Here is a 24,071-nt window from a genome sequence, read left to right on the forward strand (position 1 = left end):
CCTAACCCAGCCCTAGCAACTGCAGTTCCTCAAAGGGTCTCCTCTGCTTTTAAAGACCAAGTACAAGTCCTCACGATGGTTGACTGCGGTTCAGGACGAGCCAGCCAATTTAACATGGCTAGAGCTAGAGACCATCACCCCGGTGTATAGCAGATACAAAAAGACATCTTATCTTTATTCTGCTATCGCCATTCGGCGAAAGCTAAAACCGCTACAACAACAACAACAACAACAACAGCAGAGCATTGAAAGCATCCAAAGACATTTTCTAATATTTGTACCTACAGGAAAAAAGTCAAAGGATTTTCAATTGAACAACAAGGTTTTCCAAAAGTTTTTTTCTATAACTTTTAACCCTATTCGAAGGGGCTGCTTTGTCTCTAGTTTACCAAAGCACCAACAGATGGAATAAAACCATAGGCCCACTAATCAAACAAAAATAATAGTCAAATAAAAAACAACGAAAAATCAACAACACAGTTTACAAAGCCAAAAAGCTTAAAACCGTAAATTACCTCGACAATCCTTACACTAATGGCTATTATTATACAATTTATGATTATAATGGTAATTAGGAAAACCGAGAATGCCACTGCAACTACACAGTCCGTAGCGTTGACAAGGTGTAATCAGTCTACCGTATAACCCCATCAACAACAAAAACCCCTGCTAAAAAAAAGCCCCTAAAATGAGGTAAAATTATACTTCCAATAAATGTCTCACTTATATCCGGTGAAATATTAGAAATAACTCTAGGGGGGAAGGGGGTCCTTCCTCCGGTGTATGGATTACCGGCAACCGGAATCACAATATAATCAGTCCTGTGGTTTCTTCTGATGAAAATACAAAACCCTACGAGATGCCCAGGTGTTGAAAATGCTGAGCAGAAAAGTTGTTTGGCTTTCTTCCTACCGCATATTTTGTAAAATAATGGGAAATAATTATTCGGATATTGGAAACTATAGAAGTGTAAAAACTTGGCTATTGATAGCATACACTTTAATTGGATTAGACCAACGTCTTGGAATCATAAGTTTCATAATGGGATCACGTAAAATTGGAATAATAACTGAACAATAAAATTGGCACTGCTGTTTAATTTATTCATCGATTCGGATCGAAAATCGGTTGAACATTTCGCGTTTCATCAACAACAAGAATAAACAAACATAAATGTGAGCACTCAGAACCTCTCAAAGGTAAAATCAAGGGTTTAATTCCATTATGCAAATCAGGATGAGCAAAATCCTTTGAACAAAGATCGTTTCGCATTGTTCGATCTATTGTTGCGATGAAAAGCAGATAATTTATTGTTTCTCAATCTGAACTCTGATCCTAAAGTCTGATTATATTTTGAAACAAAAAGGGTTCACAATATTTGCCAATCTTTTAATCTCTTGATTTTTCTATCGGGGTATCGTTGATGTGGTGAGAGATAAATCTCATATTTATGAGTAGGTATTAGCATCATTAGAAAGGGGGTATCATTATAAACGCAATTGTATTTCTGTGAACGATATTTAACCACAGGCGCCACAGGGGAGCAGATTTGAATATTATGCCTACACGTACAAAAAGCAACTAGTCGTCTACTATCATGGTCAATAAGATATCTACCGGACAGCATGACTAAGATAATGTGGACATCAAATTTTATGTTAATGGGTATTAGTGGATGTGACAAAAACATAAGTTGCAAAATTGGTGGATGTGCCAAAATAACCCTACTGGAAGAATCAGCATAACGAGTGTATCTCACCTAATAAGAGCTGATTTAAAGCTCGTTGAGATCCTTTGAGCTCATCATAAAGATATTCTTTGAGTACAAAACAATCCTCAACCTGGAGCTATTTTTTTGTCTGTTTCACCTTCGAGTCAATATTTACCTTGTTCGATATATTTTCCTTTCAGTAGGAAAATTAATTCGACAAAAACAATAACGGACAATTTCTTTTTGTCTTTGTTCACCGCAGTGTTTCGAGCCTGTTTCATTGGTTCTGACAGCAGACGTCTCAGTCGATTTCCAAAAGGAGCTTCCCCACTGTGCCATTGTCTAGAAACTTCCATTTTTTTTTTTTTTTTTTAAGATAAGAACCCCAGGACCGCGATCAGAAGGAAGTACGGAAGGGCTGATAACTACAACATGCAAAACCCTTCTGAAAATTTCCTAGCACGACCCTGATGGAGACAGCTAAGACAAAAGCATAATATTTTCCCATCCCCTTTCTTGAGTGTTTTCGAAGAAAATTTCATTATGAATTATTGTCCTTAGTCTTTATGTTTATGCTGTTTTTATAGACTCGAAAGATAACTGAAAAGTAGACGAGCGCTATTAATCTTCCAAACCTTGCTAACCGAGCGAAGCGATTGTCTTGGGCGAGAAAAGAGATCTTGCCTCCTCAAGAGTAGTATTTATTGGTTCTCAAAGATACCATATGTCTGACATTTGAGAAAACATTAAGTTGTCCAGAAAGAATTACAAGCGAAATTAAAGTTATGAAGTTCCTCTTTTTCCGAAAAAAAAAAAAAAAAAGAAGCTCTTAGATATTATGTAGATAATGGAAAAGTCCATGATATTTCTGCCTAGGTATTATTACACAAACTACCCCTACTATCCATTTCACGAAAATTTTATGCCCCACCATTCCCCATGCATCATAGAAACTTTCCTTTTAAAAGGTACAAATCTGGCGTCTACTGCAAATGCCTACACATTTCATTTTCCATATCAGATGATGTCTAGACGTTTTTCTTTGCATTTCCACAAAACTTTTTTACTTTTCTCTCCTAGTCATTTCCTGATTATTTTCTCTTCCATTGTGTAGCTCTATGGCCGTATTTGTTGTTTTACTAAAGCTAAACACACTTTCTTACTCATAATATGTATATATAGGTACTCAAATACATAACTATAGCTCTGTTTTTCTTCTTCTTTTTTTAGGCTGCATTCCAAGCTTACCGACATCGCCAGGTATTCATCAAATATGCATTTCGTCTCAAACAACACAGAAGACACATTTGATACTTACCTCTTGCTGGATTACCCAATCTTAAATCTTACCGGTCAGTGAACCTCATGTTTTAGTTTACCAGTTTGAATGATCGATCACTTTTGCTGTGATATCAATTCTACATACCTGTAACAGATAAAAAAGACACAAGAATTAGAACTTAGAACTATCAATTGATAGCAAGGTAAGATTTTTTGGGCCTAAAATTATACTACACAAGGATAGCGATGGATAGAGTGATGGAATCGTGACATCTCCACCAATTTTTGTGGAGAGACCAATTTCCCATACGTACTCTTGGAGGAATAAACAACCATCTGGGTGTGTACAAAAACACTACTTATGAACAATAGGTGTAGGTATTGTTGAGACCTTTTTATAATGCCTTCAATCCTATTAACCAAATTATCCCTTCCTCTTATGGAAAAATCATAACACCTCACTGATTTCTCTTTTATCTTCAAAGATGAAGAATGAAGACATATCTCATCTTTAGAGCTTTATCTACATTGTTGGATACATCACCGTCTCCCCCTTTATCGTTATTTATACAACCCGAATGTTTAAGCACAGGTAAAAAACAAACAACGAGATTTAATTACACATAACCTTCGAGAAACCTGCTTCACAATTAACCCTGCCTAATTTGAATAGTTCCTTCCAGGATCATGATTATAATCTTTCAAGAAGGCCTTTGTTCTTGCGTAATTAATTAGGGGGTATAAATCTTGTCTTTTGTCTTTGAAATCGCTGGTTATGATTTATGAATGCAAGAAGCCTCCTCTTTTAATTGAAATTGCTTAGGAATAAAACCACAAACGATTAAAAAATTCTACATACAGGGTCACTAGTTAGTATCTTGTAATGGGCAATCAGTTCTCGGCTTTATCAAAATAAATAGGGGGAAGGGAATGTTTTCCTACACACACCCTGTAATCTGTATCCTAAACCGTTCAAATTGAAAGGATGAATACTATTGGCCGAACAAAGGCCAACGTATCTTCTCTGCTTCGTTTTTCATAGCAAGAAAGAAGAAAACTAGCAATATACCTACATTAGGCGCCCAGGTAGTCAGCAATAAAGTTGTGGTAGTAAAATGTGTCCAATCAGTAAAATACATAGAAAGAAGAAATACTGGCATTACTGGCAACATCATAGATAACTTGCAAGTCGATATATCTTGTGAAAAGTTCCCACGGAATAACATATTGAGCCCATTTGTGGACATATGTTTTTATGTTTTTCTCCTATTGTGTAGTGGGCGTGACATATGTCTCCCCCCTTCCATTGGAATTACAATGCAAATTGGATGTAATATAATATACACAGCATACATTTGTACATATGTACTGGTCATTACAAAGATCAAGGTAAAGCCAGAGGCTATATACCAGAAGTGTTGGAAGTTAGAAAAATATGTAGCTGAATGAAAAACGAATTCAAGCAAAGTTAAAAGATTTAAAAGTCTCAGAACTAAAACATAATAATTAATTATTTCTATTTTATGTATGTTATACGAATATGTATCTATTATATTATCTTTTTTGAAATGACATAAAATATAAAATAAATATTCTTTTATGTCATCCTGTAAAACTGTGCACCTTTTACTCGTAAAAAACGTGGATAGAGGAAATGAAAAACGAATCCAAGCAAAGTTAAAAGATTTAAAAGTCTCAGAACAAAAACATAATAATTAATTATTTCTATTTTATGTATGTTATACGACTATGTATCTATTATATTATCTTTTTTGAAATGACATAAAATATAAAATAAATATTCTTTTATGTCATCCTGTAAAACTGTGCACCTTTCTGTGCAACGTCCACCCTGTAAATCAAATGATAGATATCATCTGCATAAAGTAAAATCCTTTCAATATTTTCCTACTGTAAACTCATACGCAGTATGAATGATATTTTTTTATTGTTGAAAATTGACCTCTGATCTTCCTTTTGAAAAAATTGAGCTAATAAAATTATTGCTGGAAAGCCCAATTTGTATAACCATTGTAAAACCTACACCAGTGATCTAATGACCTTTCAGCATTTCCTGTGAGCGAGATATGGTTTATTAAGGACGGGTGGTAGACTAGTAGGGATCATAATTGGGTCACTTCATCAAAATATAATGGAAATTCATCCAACCGAAAATCGGTTATGAGCTCAGTTTTTTGGGATGCTACATGAAAGTCTCGAAATTGACCTAATAATACTCATAACTTGCTTCAGAAGGTATCCAGCATGGTTTGATATCTGAATGACGTAGTTATGTACTTGAGTCTCATATTATCATGAAAACTAACTGGAGTAACTACCTTTTTTTGATTAAACAAGTGCTGAAGACTTTAGACGAGGGAAAAGTAAAATGAATATACATATAGTATTAATGTAAGAAACCCCACAAAAACTGTGTAAAAGAAAGAAAATTGAAGTAAACTAAGCTTGATCTCTTTTTCATCTCCAGGCAAAATACCCCAGAAAACTCACCATTTTCTTAAATATCTGTCTCGTTCTTTTCGAGCTAAAAATAAAACATTTCCTACAGGTTTTCTTTTGTTTCCTTTCAGTTGCAGATGACTTTCTCTCTTCTCCGTGTAAAAATAGAAAAGGTTTAAAAGAAGCTTTTCTTGGAGCAGGATCTTTTCCAAGCAAATTTTGTCAAATTTACGTATAATGTATTATTATCTTGTATGTGACAAGACGGTTTATTTTAATTTCAAAAGAAACATACATTTTCAAAATAAAGACACCTATCCACACCAGGTACATTCATGGCAGGAATTTTTTTTAGGTACCTTACTAGCCTCACGTTATGAAATTCTCTCAAAATGATGCGTAATGGGTCTACGTCTACAGTATGAATATTAATTCGAATGATTCATCTAAATAATAATGATAATAATAATAATAATAATAATAATTCAATAAAACAACAATAATTTTCAGGAATTTATCCTGACTACTCTCCCACAAGAACCTAATTATCATATTTAGCCACCTCGCAAAGCGGAAGTGTCCTACCAGCAGATTGTATTTTGGAGTCATAGTAAACCCAGGTACTTTATTACTTGTGTAGTTCTGGTTCACATGAGCGGTATGTAATATATGTATAAACATAATATTACAATATGAAACTCAACGGCAACAGCACCATTTGGCAGTTTTCTAACGATTTCTCTTGGTGAAAATAAAGGAACTTTTCAGTCCAATCGATGAAGATCATACATACCTACGTAGATTAGGTAAAGTTTGTTGACATGCATTACAGATTGCAGTTGTTAAACCGACTGAATTTATAGTATTTGACAGATTTATAAAAACATATTATAGCCCAAGAATTGGTAAGCATTATGGACAAGGCAAAGCTAGTAAAATGTCTACATTACCTTGGTACTTTCCAAAGACACAGCCAAGTTTTCTACATTGTAATGATACCATAATTGAAGCAAAGATACAAACTTGTGAGGTTCATTTGCCCCCGGATCTTATGTAGTGCAATTCCGCCTATGAACTGAAAAGAGACCTAGTTACCGATCCTTATCAGCGGAAGTCTCATTCTAGATCAAACAGATCTCACTACATACATCCGCACACATACGAATGTAGATCAAGAGAAAAGATTACAGGCCGCACATCCAGTTTTAATTTATGCTTTGTTCTCTGCTCCGAGAAACTTGAAATTAAATATCAATTAGGTTCAAAATGGCGAAAACCATCAGTCCGAAACTCTCTCAGTTTCAACTTTCTTACCAAAATGTCAATTCTGATCATGCTAATATCAGCTGCCTAGAAGTATCTAACTATCTAATAGTAAAGGTAGATAGACTTCGTAGTTTGTAAAGACATATCTATGAAATATAAGATGAAGGTTTAGAGAGAACTCTAAACAATAACGGACAATTTCTTTTTGTCTTTGTTCACCGCAGTGTTTCGAGCCTGTTTCATTGGTTCTGACAGCAGACGTCTCAGTCGATTTCCAAAAGGAGCTTCCCCACTGTGCCATTGTCTAGAAACTTCCATTTTTTTTTTTTTTTTTTAAGATAAGAACCCCAGGACCGCGATCAGAAGGAAGTACGGAAGGGCTGATAACTACAACATGCAAAACCCTTCTGAAAATTTCCTAGCACGACCCTGATGGAGACAGCTAAGACAAAAGCATAATATTTTCCCATCCCCTTTCTTGAGTGTTTTCGAAGAAAATTTCATTATGAATTATTGTCCTTTATGTTTATGCTGTTTTTATAGACTCGAAAAATAACTGAAAAGTAGACGAGCGCTATTAATCTTCCAAACCTTGCTAACCGAGCGAAGCGATTGTCTTGGGCGAGAAAAGAGATCTTGCCTCCTCAAGAGTAGTATTTATTGGTTCTCAAAGATACCATATGTCTGACATTTGAGAAAACATTAAGTTGTCCAGAAAGAATTACAAGCGAAATTAAAGTTATGAAGTTCCTCTTTTTCCGAAAAAAAAAAAAAAAAACGAAGCTCTTAGATATTATGTAGATAATGGAAAAGTCCATGATATTTCTGCCTAGGTATTATTACACAAACTACCCCTACTATCCATTTCACGAAAATTTTATGCCCCACCATTCCCCATGCATCATAGAAACTTTCCTTTTAAAAGGTACAAATCTGGCGTCTACTGCAAATGCCTACACATTTCATTTTCCATATCAGATGATGTCTAGACGTTTTTCTTCGCATTTCCACAAAACTTTTTTACTTTTCTCTCCTAGTCATTTCCTGATTATTTTCTCTTCCATTGTGTAGCTCTATGGCCGTATTTGTTGTTTTACTAAAGCTAAACACACTTTCTTACTCATAATATGTATAGGTACTCAAACTATTACATCTTATTATACGCTTGACGAGGTTGACCATTAGACTCCCAACCCAATTAGCAATGCGGCAAATGGATGGGTAATTCAGTATGCCCAGATAGAATGGCTAATAGCCTTACTAATACCTCAGCAAATGCAAAACAAATTACCTGGTAAATAAACGTATACGTGCTTGTTAAATTTAAAGACAACTTTGACAAGATCCTCAAGAGAGACATCCATCTAAAAGATATACCTAGGTAGTCTACACTTGGGTGAAAAAATGCATCTAATCTTTCATACTAATAGATATCATCTGCATAAAGTAAAATCCTTTCAATATTTTCCTACTGTAAACTCATACACAGTATGAATGATATTTTTTTATTGTTGAAAATTGACCTCTGATCTTCCTTTTGAAAAAATTGAGCTAATAAAATTATTGCTGGAAAGGTCATATACTATTACATCTTATTATACGCTTGACGAGGTTGACCATTAGACTCCCAACCCAATTAGCCATGCGGCAAATGGATGGGTAATTCAGTATGCCCAGATAGAATCGCTAATAGCCTTACTAATACCTCAGCAAATGCAAAACAAATTACCTGGTAAATAAACGTATACGTGCTTGTTAAATTTAAAGACAAGATCCTCAAGAGAGACATCCATCTAAAAGATATACCTAGGTAGTCTACACTTGGGTGAAAAAATGCATCTAATCTTTCATACTGCTGAACTGCTACTAGACTAAAACAATTTAATTCAAATTTAGTCATTAATGTCAAATATAACAAAAAGGAAAAAAAAATCATGTTGCAAAACGTGAAATTTTACACCAAACGTTGTATTGTTTGTTTAATAGCATTGTTATAAAATTTGGACAAGTTTTTATTACAAAGATGTGTCACAAAGTCTCGTGCTTGAATTACAGTGGCGTAGATGTAATCAATTTTATAGTAAAATGGCATTTCCACTTTTTTTTTTTTTATGAGGAGGAAAAATCTTAATGACTTCTCCAGCATGGTGTGGAGGGTATGCTGGAGTCACGGCTCAGGGTATGGTGTTTCGCCCATTCTGTGGCACCATTCCTGGCCGCTCAACCCGCTAAAAAACCTCCCCGCTCTTCTTTCTTGTTCCCGGAACTTTTTTGTTATTACATCGGGAATCGGTTTTTACTTTCTGTTGGGAATGGGTTCGTCTTTCTGGCATTTCCACTTAAGACAAACTTTCATGTACCACCTGGAAATGTGAACGTCTTAAACGCTCGTCATTCCCCCAAGGTTTCAAGTCCCTGTAAGCATTAGTAAAGCTATGTAAAAAGTATGCCTATGACAGAAAGGACTTACCTATAGCCCTGTCCAGAGAAACTAAAACCAATCTCAAAAGATCAAAATATTCAAATCCCCCACTGGCTTGGAAATGTAATGAATGTTTATGTATTCCTGCAATCTACTATGTTTATGTAAATTAGCCCATGTAATGTCCCCTGCTCACAGAGACAATACTGACATTACTGACCGTTTGCACAATTATGTCACTGGACATATGTTTTTATGTTTTTCTCCTATTGTGTAGTGGGCGTGACATATGTCTCCCCCCTTCCATTGGAATTACAATGCAAATTGGATGTAATATAATATGCACAGCATACATTTGTACATATGTACTGGTCATTACAAAGATCAAGGTAAAGCCAGAGGCTATATACCAGAAGTGTTGGAAGTTAGAAAAATATGTAGCTGAATGAATACTCGTAAAAAACGTGGATAGAGGAAATGAAAAACGAATCCAAGCAAAGTTAAAAGATTTAAAAGTCTCAGAACAAAAACATAATAATTAATTATTTCTATTTTATGTATGTTATACGACTATGTATCTATTATATTATCTTTTTTGAAATGACATAAAATATAAAATAAATATTCTTTTATGTCATCCTGTAAAACTGTGCACCTTTCTGTGCAACGTCCACCCTGTAAATCAAATAATAGATATCATCTGCATAAAGTAAAATCCTTTCAATATTTTCCTACTGTAAACTCATACACAGTATGAATGATATTTTTTTATTGTTGAAAATTGACCTCTGATCTTCCTTTTGAAAAAATTGAGCTAATAAAATTATTGCTGGAAAGCCCAATTTGTATAACCATTGTAAAACCTACACCAGTGACCTAATGACCTTTCAGCATTTCCTGTGAGCGAGATATGGTTTATTAAGGACGGGTGGTAGACTAGTAGGGGATATAGGGATCATAATTGGGTCACTTCATCAAAATATGATGGAAATTCATCCAACCGAAAATCGGTTATGAGCTCAGTTTTTTGGGATGCTACATGAAAGTCTCGAAATTGACCTAATAATACTCATAACTTGCTTCAGAAGGTATACAGCATGGTTTGATATTTGAATGACGTAGTTATGTACTTGAGTCTCATATTATCATGAAAACTAACTGGAGTAACTACCTATTTTTGATTAAACAAGTGCTGAAGACTTTAGACGAGGCAAAAGTAAAATGAATATACATAGCATTAATGTAAGAAACCCCTCAACAACTGTGTAAAAGAAAGAAAATTGAAGTAAACTAAGCTTGATCTCTTTTTCATCTCCAGGCAAAATACCCGAGAAAACTCACCATTTTCTCAAATATCTGTCTCGTTCTTTTCGAGCTAAAAATAAAACATTTCCTACAGGTTTTCTTTTGTTTCCTTTCAGTTGCAGATGACTTTCTCTCTTCTCTGTGTAAAAATAGAAAAGGTTTAAAAGAAGCTTTTTTTGGAGCAGGATCTTTTCCAAGCAAATTTTGTCATTATACAAAATTACGTATAATGTATTATTATCTTGTATTTTGACAAGACGGTTTATTTTAATTTCAAAAGAAACATATATTTTCAAAATAAAGACACCTATCCACACCAGGTACGTACATTCATGGCAGGAAATTTTTTTAGGTACCTTACTAGCCTCACGTTATGAAATTCTCTTAAAATGATGCGTAATGGGTCTACGTCTACAGTATGAATATTAATTCGAATGATTCATCTAAATAATAATGATAATAATAATAATAATTCAATAAAACAACAATGATTTTCAGGAATTTATCCTGACTACTCTTCCACAAGAACCTAATTATCATATTTAGCCACCTCGCAAAGCGGAAGTGTCCTACCAGCAGATTGTATTTTGGAGTCATAGTAAACCCAGGTACTTTATTACTTGTGTAGTTCTGGTTCACATGAGCGGTATGTAATATATGTATAAACATAATATTACAATATGAAACTCAACGGCAACAGCACCATTTGGCAGTTTTCTAACGATTTCTCTTGGTGAAAATAAAGGAACTTTTCAGTCCAATCGATGAAGATCATACATACCTACGTAGATTAGGTAAAGTTTGTTGACATGCATTACAGATTGCTGTTGTTAGACCGACTGAATTTATAGTATTTGACAGATTTATAAAAACATATTATAGCCCAAGAATTGGTAAGCATTATGGACAAGGCAAAGCTAGTAAAATGTCTACATTACCTTGGTACTCTGACAATAGATATTCACGGGATTGAACTGCCACAACAGAGCAAGAAACCCAACGAACATGACTTGGAAAACAATTTGAACAATTTCGTTTCCATGTCTAAAATCAATCATTCAACATATGGTTGTATCATTCCAATGATTGTTTCCATGTAGGTATTTGATATGTATCACAATAATATTTAATTAAATTATCATGATACTCCAAGTTCGTATGTATGTCTGGTATATACATATTTTTCTGAACTAATAAAACGTCTGTTTGTCATCGATTTTGTTAAAAGAACGTAGGAAGGTGAAAAATGTAGCAAGGTCCAGTGGAAATTTCATTTTGAAAGCTGCTTGCAATATTTTTGTCCTCAATCTGTGCTGCATCCTATCAAAAGGAAACCCAAGGGGAAGGAAATATGTATGTCTGCGTGGGAAGTAGACAACAGTTCAGTGTATGCTGTCGTCAACACAATTTTATCAAGATAGGTAGGTACCTACTTTTAATACTGTAGATACCAAAATCTATGTAGGTCCCTATCTTTAGGTGGAAGCAGTCATTGTTCAAACTCAAAACGGAGGAAGGGTGTGTTTGGGAGAACAATTCAAAGTCAATGAGGACATGAAACACCTGCAGGTGAATTGGATGAAAACACATTCACTTTTCGGCAGGTACGCGTACCAGTCATGCGAAACATGACTGTAACTTTCATGTTTCCATGTAGTACTCTACTTGTACTTGAAGACAAAACCACCTGTCCCCTATTCCATACAATGTAGATTTCCACAACTTAAATCTACACCTGTCGCCTAGGTACAACTTGCAATAAATATCTATTGTGCAATCTGACATTTTGACAAGACGTCCAAATACTCTAGAGAATGTCACGACTAAACTCATCAGATAAATTAAGAGCTCACCGCTTGTCCGCTTATTCAAATAGAAAACTTACTAAAAAGAGAATCAATGCAGAAAAGTTAACAAGTTGTGGAATTAATGATTTTCCTGAATCTAATTTTATAATTCCAGGTATGATCTTAACTTAGTTGGCAAGTTCTCCAACCCAAGTCCTAAGGATTGGTTCGACATATAAGAAACTCTCATTCTACCTACTGTTGAAGAGATAATCCTTGAAGTAGAGCTAGTAATAAGAAAGGTAAGCAAGCCAGACGTACGTCTTGCGTCTTGTACCTATAAATTAAATCTTCGGAATAAGAACGCAATCTTTTTAAATTTTAATACCTTCAAATAATAAAGATTTTTTTTTTTTTTTTTTTTAAAGGAGAAAAAAGGGGTGATTTTCAGGAATTTATCCTGACTACTCTTCCACAAGAACCTAATTATCATATTTAGCCACCTCGCAAAGCGGAAGTGTCCTACCAGCAGATTGTATTTTGGAGTCATAGTAAACCCAGGTACTTTATTACTTGTGTAGTTCTGGTTCACATGAGCGGTATGTAATATATGTATAAACATAATATTACAATATGAAACTCAACGGCAACAGCACCATTTGGCAGTTTTCTAACGATTTCTCTTGGTGAAAATAAAGGAACTTTTCAGTCCAATCGATGAAGATCATACATACCTACGTAGATTAGGTAAAGTTTGTTGACATGCATTACAGATTGCAGTTGTTAAACCGACTGAATTTATAGTATTTGACAGATTTATAAAAACATATTATAGCCCAAGAATTGGTAAGCATTACGGACCAGGCAAAGCTAGTAAAATGTCTACATTACCTTGGTATTCTGACAATAGATATTCACGGGATTGAACTGCCACAACAGAGCAAGAAACCCAACGAACATGACTTGGAAAACAATTTGAACAATTTCACAGGGGACTCATTTTGACACAATCTAAATTATACGCGTCCTACCAGTCCCAACCCAAACGTCTCATTAACTGCTCTCAAAAAAACACACGCACAGCTCGCAGTCACTTCGGAGATGTCAAGAAGTAATTGATACTCAAGGACAACAAATTAAAACAAAACCGGGAGTATGCAGAAGCAAGTGCGAGTGAAATATTTACACAGTCCGTTAATTGAAGAAAATCGAGAACAGAATGACTCTGCCTACGGAAAGTTGGAGTCAGAAAACTGGAAGTTTTGAGAAGGGATGAGGTCATGACATCATGTGAATCATTTTCGAATAATTGAAAGAGTCATCGCATTGATTGGGATTAAAAATGTTTAAAAGATGGTTGTAATGTGTGATAAATTGATAATATGATAATAAATAATCATGTAGTGGTGCATCAGACATTATTTGGAGGTCCATTGAGAAGAATAAGCAAGGTTCCAAGGTATTTTCAGATTTGCAGTCTAACCTTGCTCTTGAGTCTTGAATGAGAGCGACTCTCATGTTTGGCTCAAGGTTTTCCAACACTAAAAATACAATGATGGATGATGGAGCCGTACTTAAGTGGAACACTTAGTCAAGGGTGATCCTATGTGGGAGGAAACTTGAGGGAAAAAGAGGTCCCAAAGTGATAAATTTCCAGGAATAATACAAGACTAGAGGAAATTGGGAGAGAAAGGAATGAAGAAATTATGATATGTGAGGAAAGTTGAGGAAAAAATGCCTTCCAAAGGTAAACCTCACAGCTGGCTCCTAAATAATAAGACTGTTCACTAAAAGGACTTCAAAATCGGCCTATATGTACTAAACATACCATCATACCTCTTCACAAACCAATTCAATGAAAAATTACAGTCGCAGAGACAATTAGATGACAAATGGATATCAAATTATAGAGCTTGAATTCTTGACTAGGATCCCAGAGTCATGGTTCAGTGAAATTATACTGGATTAGTCCGATTACTATGATGATGAAAGGATAGCCCAAGGTTCAACTAAGAGGATTTGAAGAAAACATAAACTACACAGAAGCCGTAGAGTGGCATAGAGCTACATATGTATGTACAAATGTGGATGCTTGCAACAAACATTAAACAAAAAGTCCCAACATCAGTAAGACTTGAACTAATCCTACATTTTGTCAACTATTCCATCAAAAGATCGAAACTCCAGAGAGAAAACAAGGAAAACTCGAATTATAAGAGAGTCATGTCAATCATAATATACTACATATTATGTACTTAGTAGAAATGTCTAACAACACACAACTCGTACTCTGAATACATGCTACAATTTCCTATGACCCTGGATGACGGACACAGCGTATCCAATGCCCAAATGGTTTTCAGTTCCATGAGAATCAGTAGCCTTGAGTGATGGGCAAACCGGACCGACTTTCTTAGGAGATGTGTGAGATAATCCGATTAAAGATTAAATATCATAGAATGCTATTATATGAGAGAGGATTGGTATTATAATCATAAACAGTCTGTGGAGAGTATAATAATAAGTAATCAAGCTGGTTCAACATCACAAGCTGTGACGTAATGTCAGTAGCCTGACTGTTGCTTATCTAGCATGGATTGATAGAAAAGGCTAGACTTGTTATTGGTTTATTAATGTAAGTCAAACCTCACGACTTTTCCCAATTATCCTTTGTTAGACATACCTTTCTTATTTTGTTTTTCTCGTCACGTACCTCTACTAAATTGTCACGAGATTTCAGTAACAGTACAGTCATAGTCAGTTACGAATGACATTAAGAACTTGAATAGGCTCCAGTATCTTACTTCATAGTATACCAATGAATTTAGTTTAAACTAATATAAAAAACTTGAATGTTCATACCGATTACCGACCTACCTAATTGTTATTACAGTCGTGATCTCCTAATTAATTCTTTCTACTTTTTTAATTGGTTCATCATGATTTTCCAATGACAAAACCTCTTTTATTATCCAGTTCATATGGAAATGAAATTTTATTCTGAGCGGGCACATTAAAAAATTTATGGTTTAATTTTGGTTTGAATACTGTGGGATGTAATCGTATTAGCCAACTTAAGGTCCAGTATACCTATTCACTATGCAAGTAACCATGTATGAAATAGGTATAAGAGTAAGCATACTCGTAGGTATATAATATACTGGTATTCTAATTGTGCTACAAAGAGGCATAAACCTATCTAGGTTTTTGTTGGAATATGTAATCGGAACTGTTAGTATCACATCTGTTCAGTAGTTGAACTTCACCGTCTATAAAAGGTACCTATTCACACAACACCCAAAACTTGCTAGGTAGTGGATATGGATGCGAAATTAGTAGGTACAGTATCAACTGTTACCCTTCCTTTCATTTTATCATTAGATATTATGTAAAAATTTAATGGAGAGTATAATAATAAGTAATCAAGCTGGTTCAACATCACAAGCTGTGACGTAATGTCAGTAGCCTGACTGTTGCTTATCTAGCATGGATTGATAGAAAAGGCTAGACTTGTTATTGGTTTATCTAATCCTAATACAGCAACTATTATAAAAACAGTCAAATGCAATCACATTTCAAGATACATAAAGAACACAGATACATTAGGAAGTCAGAAGCTATGGGTGATCCATCTACTAACAAAGATTTAAAATATTCAGTATGTATCTAATCCCACCCATTAAAATGCCCGAATTTGAGGGCTACCTTCCACTGCCTAAAACTCAATGAAGAGAATGGCGGAACAATCATAATAAGAAGGCACGCAATGATTGGAACTGCGTGCCTATGCCTAGCACCAAAGTAAAACAACTTGAGAGATTGATTAGAGATTGAAATTCAATTAAAGTACCATGATTGCATGATGGTCTAAAGTAATTTAATAAGAAGGTAGGTAATTGAAAACAAAAACTAAACAAAGCTAAAGAATGATGAACTTTACAATTCAAAATGATGAGGAACCCTATCTAATCCTAATACAGCAACTATTATAAAAACAGTCAAATGGAATCACATTTCAAGATACATAAAGAACACAGAGATACATTAGGAAGTCAGAAGCTATGGGTGATCCATCTAAGATTTAAAATATTCAGTATGTATCTAATCCCACCCATTAAAATGCCCGAATTTGAGGACTCCCTTCCACTGCCTAAAACTCAATGAAGAGAATGGCGGAACAATCATTATAAGAAGGCACGCAATAATTAGAACTGCGTGCCTATGCCTAGCACCAAAGTAAAACAACTTGAGAGATTGATTAGAGATTGAAATTCAATTAAAGTACCATGATTGCATGATGGTCTAAAGTACATAATTTAATAAGAAGGTAGGTAATTGAAAACAAAAACTAAACAAAGCTAAAGAATGATGAACTTTACAATTCAAAATGAGGAACCTTTCCATAGTTTCAATGCAATTGAGGCTAACTAAGGTTGAAAAAGTAACTCGAGTTTTTGGTAAAAAATATGTGCAATATAGTGTTAACAAATACCATAAGAGGCACCACTAATATTAATCTAAGAAGAGAGCTTATGAGAACTCATTAAAAATATTTGGTCAGTGTCTTATTATGTGCTTTTTTTCTCGTTGCCCAAAACCTGTATCTACCTACGCTACGTTACGTTCAGTTTGGAGTAGAGAAGATTCGTGGTCAAAAATATTGCAGTTGAAAAAGTAAATTGTTTAACTCGAGTTTTTGGTAAAAAAAATATGTGCAACATAGTGTTAACAAATACCATAAGAGGCACCACTAATATTAACCTAAGAAGAGAGCTTATGAGAACTCATTAAAAATATTTGGTCAGTGTCTTATTATGTGCTTTTTTTTCTCGTTGCCCAAAACCTGTATCTACCTACGCTACGTTACGTTCAGTTTGGAGTAGAGAAGATTCGTGGTCAAAAATATTGCAACTCATAAAACTACTTCAAAACAAAAGCTCAAAGATGTCAGGAATTTCTCTAAAACCGATCAAAGTGCTTGAAAAATGGAAAACGCTTGACACTAACAACAAAAAGTCCAAAATGTTTCAAGTGTACGGAAGTTTTGGGACGCAAATGTTTCATAACGCTCAAAACCGCAACGAACCCTGCGGTAGAAACTAGAAAACTTTCAGCAGCTTAGACATAGATAGAATCTACATACATATTATGAAGACTGACAAGAGCAAAAGACGATGTTCATTAAAAACATCTTCCAAGCTTTCAGAAAATCATTAGTCTAACAAACTCCTATCTACGAGCACTCATTATTCTTCGTCATTATCTATTGTTCATATGGAAAGGATCACAGACGTCTCCCTAGTCTTTTCAAGAGATGAGAAAAGACGTCTATCATTTTTCCCCTTCTCTTAACTATGAGATGACGTAGGTAAAAAAACTTTTGTATGAGTCTCTCCATTTGACATTCTATTGACCTAGTATTATAATCTATATTCGTATACATTGAATTAGGCATACAAAACCCAGTTTATTCAAAAGCTAATATTTATGCTTATGAATAGAAATGAGTACTTCAACTTAAGTAATCTATTTATTTCTAACTCTTTTCTCCACTCAAGTTAACATGGTGTCTTTAGTGTCATTTTCCATATTGCCACACTATTGGAATTCAATTATAACTTAATCTGAACCATGTGCCTCTGGATAACACTTCAGTTGGTCTGAAAGTGGCTATATATCAGTAAGGGCAGTAAAGATGTCCTACAATCTGTCCATAAAAGTCAATTCCATAAAAAATGGTGGTTCACCTTTTCGTGCGCAGTCAATTTGGCATTTAAAATCTATACTAACTGTTCACTCAGCCATTGTGCGGACCCAATTTACACCTTGATTATCTTTTCACTACCTAACCAACTCGTAACGGTTAGGTACGTTCACTCTTCACTTCTAATGTGAATAAGATGCTGTGTTAAACAAGGAATCTGGAAGTAAATAAACTTAATATACATTTTAACATGTTACATACTCGTACCTCATAACATGGGTCATCCTGATGTAATGTTCGAAATCCACAGAAATACCATCAACATTGTTAATTTGTGTGATTTACAACTGAGGTGTCCTGAAATTTTGGAGACCACAAGCTTGTTCTTAAGTTATAGGTGGTACCAATATTTTTGTGTACCGAAATTTTAGGTAGTACCAATATTCTAATAGAATATTGTTTTTATCAACATTTTTATGCAAAATTTTGGTGGTTTCAGAAAAGGCATCAAACCTCCAAGATGTGACCTCGATTCTGCGAGCTTTGGATTAGAAGATCACGATCCGCGGCTACTAGATTGGATATTAGGTTGTTTTAACATTGACAGAGTTTGCAATTTGTTCAGCACTCTGTTGTCTAAATACACCGCAGTCTAACCAATATGAATAAGATGGTGTGTTAAACATGGAATCTGGAAGTAAATAAACTTAATATACATTTTAACATGTTACTTAATACTCGTACCTCATAACATGGGTCATCCTGATGTAATGTTCAAAATACACAGAAATACCATCAACATCGTTAATTTGTGTGATTTACAACTGAGCTGTCCTAAAATTTTGGAGACCACAAGCCTGTTCTTAAGTTATAGGTGGTACCAATATTTTTGTGTACCGAAATTTTAAGGTATGTAGTACCAATATTCCAACAGAATATTGTTTTTATCAACATTTTTATGCAAAATATTGGTGGTTTCAGAAAAGGCGTCAAACCTCCAAGATGTGACCTCGAATCTGCGAGCTTTGGATTAGAAGATCACGATCCGCGACTACTAGATTGGATATTAGGTTGTTTTAACATTGACAGAGTTTGCAATTTGTTCAGCACTCTGTTGTCTAAATACACCGCAGTCTAACCTTGCTCTTGAGTCTTGAATGAGAGCGACTCTCATGTTTGGCTCAAGGTTTTCCAACACTAAAAACACAATGATGGATGATGGAGCCGTACTTAAGTGGAACACTTAGTCAAGGGTGATCCTATGTGGGAGGAAACTTGAGGGAAAAAGAGGTCCATTTCCACTTAAGACAAACTTTCATGTACCACCTGGAAATGTGAACGTCTTAAACGCTCGTCATTCCCCCAAGGTTTCAAGTCCGTAATCAATTTTATTGTAAAATGGCATTTCCACTTAAGACAAACTTTCATGTACCACCTGGAAATGTGAACGTCTTAAACGCTCGTCATTCCCCCAAGGTTTCAAGTCCCTGTAAGCATTAGTAAAGCTATGTAAAAAGTATGCCTATGACAGAAAGGACTTACCTATAGCCCTGTCCAGAGAAACTAAAACCAATCTCAAAAGATCAAAATATTCAAATCCCCCACTGGCTTGGAAATGTAATGAATGTTTATGTATTCCTGCAATCTACTATGTTTATGTAAATTAGCCCATGTAATGTCCCCTGCTCACAGAGACAATACTGACATTACTGACCGTTTGCACAATTATGTCACACTGGACATATGTTTTTATGTTTTTCTCCTATTGTGTAGTGGGCGTGACATATGTCTCCCCCCTTCCATTGGAATTAAAACGCTTGAAACTAACAACAAAAAGTCCAAAATGTTTCAAGTGTACGGAAGGTTTGGGACGCAAATGTTTCATAACGCTCAAAACCAAAACGAACCCTGCGGTAGAAACTAGAAAACTTTCAGCAGATTAGACAAAGATAGAATATACATATTATGAAGACTGACAGGAGCAAAAGACATTGTTCATTAAAAACATCTTCCAAGCTTTCAGAAAATCATTAGTCTAACAAACTCTCATCTACGGGCACTCATTATTCTTCATCATTATCTATTGTTCATATGGAAAGGATCACAGACGTCTCCCAAGTCTTTTCAAGAGATGAGAAAAGACGTCTATAATTTTTCCCCATCTCTTAACTATGAGATGACGTAAAAAAACTTTTGTTTGAGTCTCTCCATTTGACATTCTATTGACCTAGTATTATAATCTTTATTCGTATACATTGAATTAGGCATACAAAACCCAGTTTATTCAAAAGCTATTATTTATGCTTATGAATAGAGATGAGTACTTCAACTTAAGTAATCTATTGATTTCTAACTCTTTTCTCCACTCAAGTTAACCTGTCATTTTCCATATTGCCACACTATTGGAATTTAATTATAACTTAATCTGAACCATGTGCCTCTGGATAACACTTCAGTTGGTCTGAAATTGGCTATATATCAGTAAGGGCAGTAAAGATGTCCTACAATCTGTCCATAAAAGTCAATTCCATAAAAAATGGTAGTTCACCTTTTCGTGCGCAGTCAATTTGGCATTTAAAATCTACTAACTATTCACTCAGCCATTGTGCGGACCCAATTTACACCTTGATTATCTTTTCACTACCTAACCAACTCGTAACGGTTAGGTACGTTCACTCTTCACTTCTAATGTGAATAAGATGCTGTGTTAAACAAGGAATCTGGAAGTAAATAAACTTAATATACATTTTAACATGTTACATACTCGTACCTCATAACATGGGTCATCCTGATGTAATGTTCGAAATCCACAGAAATACCATCAACATTGTTAATTTGTGTGATTTACAACTGAGGTGTCCTGAAATTTTGGAGACCACAAGCTTGTTCTTAAGTTATAGGTGGTACCAATATTTTTGTGTACCGAAATTTTAGGTAGTACCAATATTCTAATAGAATATTGTTTTTATCAACATTTTTATGCAAAATTTTGGTGGTTTCAGAAAAGGCATCAAACCTCCAAGATGTGACCTCGATTCTGCGAGCTTTGGATTAGAAGATCACGATCCGCGGCTACTAGATTGGATATTAGGTTGTTTTAACATTGACAGAGTTTGCAATTTGTTCAGCACTCTGTTGTCTAAATACACCGCAGTCTAACCTTGCTCTTGAGTCTTGAATGAGAGCGACTCTCATGTTTGGCTCAAGGTTTTCCAACACTAAAAATACAATGATGGATGATGGAGCCGTACTTAAGTGGAACACTTAGTCAAGGGTGATCCTATGTGGGAGGAAACTTGAGGGAAAAAGAGGTCCCAAAGTGATAAATTTCCAGGAATAATACAAGACTAGAGGAAATTGGGAGAGAAAGGAATGAAGAAATTATGATATGTGAGGAAAGTTGAGGAAAAAATGCCTTCCAAAGGTAAACCTCACAGCTGGCTCCTAAATAATAATCAAGACTGTTCACTAAAAGACCAAAATCGGCCCTATATGTAACTAAACATACCATCATTACCTCTTCACAAACCAATTCAATGAAAAATTACAGTCGCAGCAGAGACAATTAGATTTCAATGTCTCAAGTAAGTCAAACCTCACGACTTTTCCCCAATTACCTATCCTTTTGTTAGAAATACATTTCTTATTTTATTTTTCTCGTCACGTACTCTACTAAATTGTCACGAGATTTCAGTAACAGTACAGTCATAGTCAGTTACGAATGACATTAAGAACTTGAATAGGCTCCAGTATCTTACTTCATAGTATACCAATGAATTTAGTTTAAACTAATATAAACAAGCTGGGTCCGTCCCTCCGGGATTTTTTAGGCCGTAGTTTATTCGATCGTGGTTAAAGAATACCTATGTACCTACCTAACTTCGTTTAATATTCAGTTTTATTATCATTCTTGATTTGATTTTTTTATTTTACTTTCATGTAATGATTTAAAATCAAGACTGGAGCCCGTTCTCCCTTTATTCCCAATATAATGTCACCCATCCATTTATTGGCCTTTCTCGGCGTAGCTTAACATAGGTGACGCTAAAACCGGTCTTAAATCCTTAAATGATCGACTGAAGTGTTATCTAAAGCTTTCTCGCTTTGAGTTCATAGGTCGTCGCGACAAATTTCGAGATCAGAGCTCATTTGTGTGAGAAAATGTGAAAAAAATCCCCCAAAAACCAGTTTTTTTGGTTTTTTGGCTTTATGGTTTTCTGGACAAAATTTGCACCACCATTTTCGTGATCCTGGTAAAAAGAACTTTAATTTGATATATAGGTCAACCAGGTTTGGATAACTCCTTCTATGGGGACAGACAGACCGACAGACAGACGACACCGAAGCGAATACAATAGTCCGTCCACTATACCTTTTATTATTAGTAATAATAAAGGAAGGACGGACTAAAAACTTGAATGTTCATACCGATTACCGACCTACCTAATTGTTATTACAGTCGTGATAATCTTCTAATTAATTCTTTCTACTTTTTTAATTGGTTCATCATGATTTTCCAATGACAAAACCTCTTTTATTATCCAGTTCATATGGAAATGAAATTTTATTCTGAGCGGGCACATTAAAAAAGTTATGGTTTAATTTTGGTTTGAATACTGTGGGATGTAATCGTATTATCCAACTTAAGGTCCAGTATACCTATTCACTGTGCAAGTAACCATGTATGAAATAGGTATAAGAGTAAGCATAAATATTCGTAGGTATGTAATATACTGGTATACTAATTGTGCTACAAAGGGGTATAAACATATCTAGGTTTTTGTTGGAATATGTAATCGGAACTGCTTAGTATCACATCTGTTCAGTAGTTGAACTTCACCAACTATAAGAGGTATTCACATAACACTCAAAGCTCCATAGTGGATATGGATGCGAAATTAGTAGGTACAGTATCAACTGTTACCCTTCCTTTCATTTTATCATTAGATATTATGTAAAAATTTAAACCTGAATCAACATCTGTTTGGTTGTGAATGACTTGAAAACTTAGGTTATCTTGTATTTCGTACAGGAAATCACAAACTTTTATAAATAATGCATCATTTCTGGTCCTTGCCAAATTTAGTAGGTTCTGAAGAAACAATAATCTGAAAAAGCGCAATATATTATGTAAGGTATTGCCTACGTAAAAGGTTTTCGGGACTAATGTATTGAAGAAATAGAAGAACTGTTTTAGTTTTACAAAAGACGTGCAATTTTTTTGGATATCAACGTTCAAAGTACATAGTGAAATCATAGTAGGTATGCTTCATAGGAAGCTAAAAGAATTCAATGGAATGACCTTTCAATGTAAAAATTTCAGATAACCAAATGTTGATTGTAACCAAAAGCTACACAGATATGGGATACCTACGGCACAACTAATGAGTTAACCTACTCCAAACCTCCTTCTACATATAACAAACAAACCATCAATGCCAAATATTATCAAAGTGTCAATCTCAAATGAAATAAGCATTGAAAAAAGAAAGAAAAAAAATTACAAACGTCTTGAACCTATATATTAAATCTTTGGAATAAGAACGCAATCTTTTTAAATTTTAATACCTTCAAATAATAAAGATTTAAAAAAAAATAAAAGGAGAATTAAAGGGGAACTGAAATCTGAACACACAAAAGACGTGTGTGTAGTAGACAAAAGAAATGACTGAAATGGCAAAATTCCGAGCAAAAAAAGGTGTACCTACTCCGATTTTTGAGAGTAAATACCTAACCAAAACAAGGAAGATGGAAACTTCAAAAATAAGAACGTCTATCAGAGAACACTGCAAGATGAAATGAAAATCCGTTTTTCTTTACAATTTAATATGCTTTTCCCTCTGCATTTTTTCTACCCCAATAATTCACCACCGTCTTAGAAAATGTAGAGCTGGAATAAAAGGAATAGGTTTCAGCTTGGATTTCTCATTTCCTTTTTCATTTTCGATATTGCAAAAATATTTCCAACAATAAAGGTTTCTTCAACACTGAACCCAAAAAATGTACGTTGGGTGGACAAAAATAACAAACACCTTTTGTAATGGATTGGATTTTTGCACGAAATAAAGAAATAAATCACCTTTTGTGTGAAGAAACAATAATCTGAAAAAGCGCAATATATTATGTAAGGTATTG

General features: G+C 34.7%; 1 protein-coding gene across 3 annotated transcripts in view; it reads right to left on the reverse strand.

Annotated features, from left to right (window-relative positions):
- LOC103508466 (rap1 GTPase-activating protein 1-like) overlaps positions 1-24,071 on the reverse strand; it is an 81,956-nt gene that overhangs the window by 9,082 nt on the left and 48,803 nt on the right. Inside the window, exon 1 of one of the 3 annotated variants that reach the window (XM_026823075.1) lies at positions 11,384-11,473. The exons of the other annotated variants lie outside the window; for them this stretch is intronic. Coding sequence (XP_026678876.1) covers positions 11,384-11,452 — 69 coding nt within the window. The 5' untranslated portion in view covers positions 11,453-11,473. Of the gene's footprint in view, positions 1-11,383; positions 11,474-24,071 lie in introns of those variants that run through there. 3 annotated transcript variants of the gene reach the window in all.

The sequence above is a fragment of the Diaphorina citri genome, unplaced genomic scaffold, assembly GCF_000475195.1.
Source record: "Diaphorina citri unplaced genomic scaffold, Diaci psyllid genome assembly version 1.1 scaffold401, whole genome shotgun sequence".
Lineage (NCBI taxonomy): Eukaryota > Metazoa > Arthropoda > Insecta > Hemiptera > Psyllidae > Diaphorina > Diaphorina citri.